We start from the raw sequence: 6,200 nt of genomic DNA on the forward strand, positions 1-6,200 counted from the left end.
ATAACAACAACAACAACATGAAACTTGAACAGATAGAGGGGAGAAACATCAACAAACTAAACTTGTTGACGTCAAGTCAGTTCTAACTCATAGCAACTCTATAGGACAGAGTAGAACTGCATCATAGAATTTCTCCGGCTATAATCTATAGTCTTTAAGGAAGCAGACTGCCTCATCCTTCTCCTGCAGAGCAGCTAGTGGGTTCAAACCACCAACATTTCTATTAGCAACCAAGCACTTAACCACTTTGCCACCAGGTTATCACATTATTATGGGACTCTGGATAGTACTATTTAATTTTTTTAAGTCTTATTTTCATTTTTTAACTAAATTTATATAAAGAAATTTTAAGATAACTACTTATAAAATTATGGATGTTAGGAGGAATCTGGAGATCATATAGGTTCCCCTTTTCATCTTATAAATGAAGTACTCCTACACTTGGAGCACTTAAGTAGTTTATTAGTAAGTTGCACAATAAAGACAAGACCCTGGGTTGTATGTTTCACATTTATTGTCATTTTATACATGCTATATTCATTTCTTTTACCAAAGAAAATAGTTATAGCCATTGGGGAAGACCGAGACCACTGGGGAAGAATAAGGACTGTAACTAGGGAATTTTTTGATGCAAGACACATTGAGTATCCTCTCCACTCTTCTCCATTTTGAAAATCTGCTAAAACGATGGTTATCAGAATTTTTAAAATAATATAGGCACACAGCAAAATAGACAATTGAAGAGATTTCACTATAATTTTGCAAGACAGAAGACAGAAGAGTTTGAAATCCACCCAGTAGAACAGAGGAAAGCTGTCAACTAGGATGTATGAGTAGCAGCCCGCAGCAGTGAGTTATGTGCACACATGTCCATGTTGGTGGGGGTTAGAAATGGGACTCAAATAGGTTTTGTTGGAAGTTTGTGTATTGAACAGTTGACCCCAATCCCACTCTCCCTCTCCTGAAATGAGAAGGCTTGATTGAAAATTTATTTTTAAAAATTAAGCTATCTGGGAGAACTAGCAAGCTAGTGTGGATCTCTGCCCCCTAGAAAAGAGCTTCTGGGGATAGCCCATTCTTTGGGGCTGTCCACTTCTGCACACATGAAAGAGACTGTCATCTGGCATGATTCACCCCCATAGACTGGCGCTTTCAGTGAGCCGTCTGCTGTCTCATTGTTAATAGATAATAACAACCATGGTTCACTTGATAGTACATGATAGGAAAAACAAAGATAAAAACATCCTGGTAGAACCAGAGATAATTTATGAACGTGAAATACTTTAGGAAAAACCCCCAATTAGTATCCTCAGAGAGATTTTAAAAAAGACAGTACCTATAATATAAGAATAGGCTGTATTTAAAAAGGAATAATTAAGAATAAAAGTCTCTTGAAAAATAAAATATAGTTGCTAAAATAAATACAGTTGGAGTTAGAGAAATTTCTCAGTATACAGAATAGAAAACCAGAAATGGAAAATATGAGTAAAGGCAGTCCAGTCTCTCGCTATTAGAGATTTCATAGAGGACAGGAAAAAGTGGAGGGAAGGGAATTATAAAGTTAAAGCAAAAAAAGTTCTCATAGTTGTCAGTAACATGAAGCCTCAAATTCAAAAGGGCTCTCCGTCTATTGGGTGTCTCTGGGTGGTACAAAAGGTTAAATGCTCAGCTGGTCACCAAAAGGTTGGCAATTTGAATTTACCAAGAGGTGTCTCAGAAGGAAGGCCTGGTGATCTGCCTCCGAAAGGTCACAGCCACTGAAACTCTTTAGGAGCACTGTTCTGTTCTGACACATTTGGGGTCACCATGAGTCAGAATCAACTGGATGGCACCTGGTTTTTTGTTTTGCCTACATACTGAGCAAGATGAATGAAAAAAGATGCATAGAACTAGACACACTTCATTGTAAAATTTCAAAATGGCAAGAAAAATTACAAAAATTTCAGAAAGAAAAAAAGCTGGTCACTTATAGAAGAATAAAAATCAGATTTCATCAGATTCTTCATAAGCTGTCTTGGATCCTGGAAGACACTGGAAAGGTACCTTTAAAGTTTTGAACTTTCAGCCTAGAGTTTCATATCTGGCCAGTTATAAGTGGGGGCTAAATACTATATTTTGTGCATAAATTTGAAAATTCTGCCTCTTTTGGAAAGCTAGGTATCTTGGAGCCTAAAGTTCATTTGCTTTGATTTAAAATTCCTTTTTTAATTGATTTATTCTAAGGAAATTATTTTAAATATGGGGAAAATACCTTCGTACAGAAGAGTAGTTTTTAAATCATGTTTATAATATTGAAAAGTTGGAAATAATCTTAATGCTTAGCCATAAAAGATTAATAAGTAAACCAGTAACCCACTCAGTGGATTATTGTGTAGTCCACTAAGAAAGTCAAGGTTATTAGTCCTCTGATAATATGAGAAATGGTTGATTGAATGTTAAATGGAAAAAGTTGTACCTAAAATTGGATATACAGTATCATGACGGCAGTGTTCCAGAACTAGCTAGCGCTTAGAAGGGAGGTTGAAGCAGACAACAAGAAGGAAAATTACTCCAAACCTTCTTTTTATTGTATTTAGTTCATGAATATCAAGTGAATTTACTTTTTAATTTTTGAGCTCCATGCTTCCTTTAAGGAGCATGAATTATTTTGTAATGAGAGGGAATGCATTTTCATAAAAATTTAACATTATGTTCTAACTCTTTCCACTAGAGGGAGAAAGTATTTCATGTAATTGCATGTGGATGTGCTGTTTAGAAACCTCAAGAATGGAGTGTTTTAGTTTCCTTTCTGCAGTTGTGGTGAGGGATTTTTTGGTTTGTTTGTTCAGAATACCTATGAAACAAATTTCAGACAATAAAACCATTATATGAATAGTAAGTAGAGGGATTTTGAACTTTTTTTTTTTTTACCATTTTTCCTGCAACTACATGGCTGGCTTTAACTGGTTATTAGTTGCCGTCAAATAGATTCCAACTCATTGTGACTCCTTGTGTGCAGAATAGAACCATTTCATAGGGTTCTCAAAGCTGTGAGCTTTCAAAAGCAGATTGCCAGGTCAGATGCAGATGGCACTTCTGGATGGGTTCAAATAGCCAACCTTTTGGCTAGTATTCAAGTGCTTGACTGTGCTGCATAGGAACTATTAAAGAATATGAAATTACTAGTGTACTCATTGTTTTTTCAAACTTCGTTTCACCTAGTTTGGTCATGTCAGAAGGGACCAGTCCCTAGAGAAGGATATCATGCATGGTAAAGTAGATTGGTCAGTGAAAAAAAGCAAGACCTTCAACAAGATTGATTGACATAGTGGCTGCAACCATGGGCTCAAGTATAACAATGATTGTGAGGAATGCATAGGACCATGACTACTTTACTAAAAATAAGGAAGTGGTTATGGCTAGCTACTTAAGAATTAAATTATGCAGAAACTTGTTTGTTTGAAGTCAATCCTGAGGTGGTTTTTTTTTTCCTTTTGTCCTTACTGATTAAATCCAAAAGATCTTACAGATTGCTTGAGCATATTATGTAGTATTATCCCCAATAAAATGGTGATACCTATTTTACAAGGGCTTTATGAGAATTACAAAGGAGCTCTGGTGGCACAGTGCCTAAAGCATTTGGCTACTAACCAGAAGGTTGACAATTCAAACCCACCAGCTGCTCTGAGGAAGGTGGGGCAATCTACTTCAACAAAGATTTATCGCCTTGGAAACCCATTTGGGGGTCATTATGAGTTGGAATCGACTTGATGGCAGTGAGTTTAGTTTTGATTTTATGAGAATTACATGTCATACTGTCTGTAACTCACTTAGCATAATCCCAACTTATATTAATCCTTAAATGGTAGCAGTTATCATTAGCAACTGTTATATGAAAATTGATTACAGCTAAAGCTTAACAATCTTCTTATAGGAAAAATAGTACTTGAAAGCAGTATAGAATATAGAATGAAAAGTGCTAAGTTTTTAAGAACTGAAGTGAGTTTTTAAGAAGTGAGAGTATGTTGGAGAGAAGACTTTAATAGAGGGAAGCATCTGGAAAGTAGAACAGAATTAACAAAATCATATAGGAATCTTGGTTTGACCAGAGCTGAGTTCTTACAGTGGGAGGTAAAGAGGCATAGGTTAGGCCAGGTAACTTTAATTTGAAACTCTTTGTTAAATGATTATTCAAAAGCCTTTAAAATATTTAAGTATATCTTCCTGTTTAGTAAGTATAGGTGTTCTGTTCCATTTATCATTGTTTGATAAACTACCCCAAAACAGTGACTTGAAACAATAACAATCATTTATTTCGCTCATGAACCTAGAGATTGAAATAGTACATTAATTTTTTATTACCAAAAACTTAGTAGCTTTAAACAACCACCATTCATTGGCTCATCGTTCTTTGTATAGGTTAGAAGGAAAGGTGAGGTGAAGTTCTGTACTCAGAGTATCTCAGTGACATCAGTGGTCAGCTAGGTTGCATAATTATCTGGAGGCTCTGGGGAAGAATCCACTTCATGGCTCATTCAGGTTGTTGGCACAGTACAGTTCCTTTCACTTGTTGGACTGAGGTCCCTGTTTCCATGCCTGCTATCAGGTGAGGGCCACTCAGCTCCTGGAGGCCTCCCCCCTGCATTCTTTGCTATGTGGCCTGCAGTATCATACTTGACTTCTTCAAGACAGCAACAGAGACTTTCCCTCGTGTCAAATTCTTCTTGTACTTCATATCCCCTCATAAAACTCTTTCTACTTCAAATCTCCTTATAGAGCCCCCCCCAAAAAAAGGGAAAGAATTTTGTTTTTGGTCTTTATTTTCTATTTCTGACTTACTAACTATATCATATGTATATGCCTTTTATAGTGAGCTGCTTGAAATCTTTTTTGGAAAGAGTAAGATTTAAATAAATCTGTAAAGAGCTAATTTGCTGTATTTTAGTAATGACTTTTACTAGCATGGTATAGTATTAAAAGTAGTGCACTAGAATCTTGATAACTGAGTTCACTTCTGGCTCAGCTACTAAATAGTTGGTGAAATCTGTAGCTGGAAGTTCTTTCAGGGATCGTATTATAAATTAATTATACTTACTCTATTTCTTTAAACTAGGAAAAACTGGAGGAGTGCCTGAAGCAGTTAAAGGAGGAGAGAGTAATAAGGCTTAAGGCTGATAAACGAGTAAATGAGGTAAACAAAAGTCTTTTTTCTTGTACTTTTGTTTTGATTTGATTTAAGCCATACCCATATACACAGATTTTGTGAACTTGAAAGTGGGAAAGTATAGGGTATTGCAAACTGGTTCCACCATACAAACCTTTGCATTTAATTATATTTAGTAGTCATACGATATGTATTCCAAAAAGCATGTTGTTACAGACATAAAAACATTTAGAAGGTTTTTTCTATGCCTTTATATGATTTCAGCTTATTTCTGTTCATGATGCTTTCTTTAATTCAAGAAAGCACTTATTTATGAGTAGGAAAAGTTTGAGAAATAAAAACAAATAGTCCAAACCATCAAAAAAGAAAAAGAAGAAAGTACTTACAAGGCTTAGATTGTAGTGCAATAATGTAAAAGGCATGATAAGGCTCTCTAATGACAGTGAATTAGAAAAATGAATTATTTAAGTAAGTGTAAGTGGAAAACTTCTAAGAATGCAATGACAGATAACAGACTATGAGTATTAAGTAGCACATAAACAAGCTATGAGTATTAAACAACACATAAACTTTAAGTTCTATGTAGATAAAATTTATTATTACAAGGTGAGTTTGGGAAAGAATTTTTTTAAAGGAACCTGGATTGGATTGGCAGACATGCACTCATTTAATAAATATTGAGCACCTGTTTGTGTAAGACAAAAGGTGTATCGTGAACAAAATGGCCTTTCTGACAAGTAGTAAAGTTGGACTTTTAAGTGGTATTAAATAAAAAGATGATGTGAGGCCAGCAAAGTAAATGTTTTTAAGAAGCAAAAGTGGTTGTCATGAGACCAGAAAAACTGGATGGTGCCCAGCTACCATTACTACACATTTTGATGGAAGAGTCCATAGAAAAATCCTGATCTAACAGGGAAAATACAGAACAAAATTTCAAATCATTATGGATTTCAGACTTGCTATAGCCATGGAGACTGGATAAACTCCTGAAACTATTTTCCTGAAATAATCTTTAGACCTTAAACCAAAATTATCATCTGAAATCTCCTTGAAACCA

General features: G+C 35.2%; 1 protein-coding gene across 1 annotated transcript in view; it reads left to right on the forward strand.

The window, feature by feature from the left end:
* Window positions 1–6,200, forward strand: part of CEP78 (centrosomal protein 78) — a 36,349-nt gene that overhangs the window by 23,897 nt on the left and 6,252 nt on the right. Inside the window, exon 12 of the mRNA XM_042780665.1 lies at window positions 5,093–5,170. Coding sequence (XP_042636599.1) covers window positions 5,093–5,170 — 78 coding nt within the window. The remainder of the gene's footprint in view (window positions 1–5,092; window positions 5,171–6,200) is intronic.

The sequence above is a fragment of the Orycteropus afer genome, unplaced genomic scaffold (genome assembly GCF_000298275.1).
Source record: "Orycteropus afer afer isolate SDZICR_OR568_19922 unplaced genomic scaffold, OryAfe1.0 scaffold00005, whole genome shotgun sequence".
In the NCBI taxonomy this organism is placed as follows: domain Eukaryota; kingdom Metazoa; phylum Chordata; class Mammalia; order Tubulidentata; family Orycteropodidae; genus Orycteropus; species Orycteropus afer.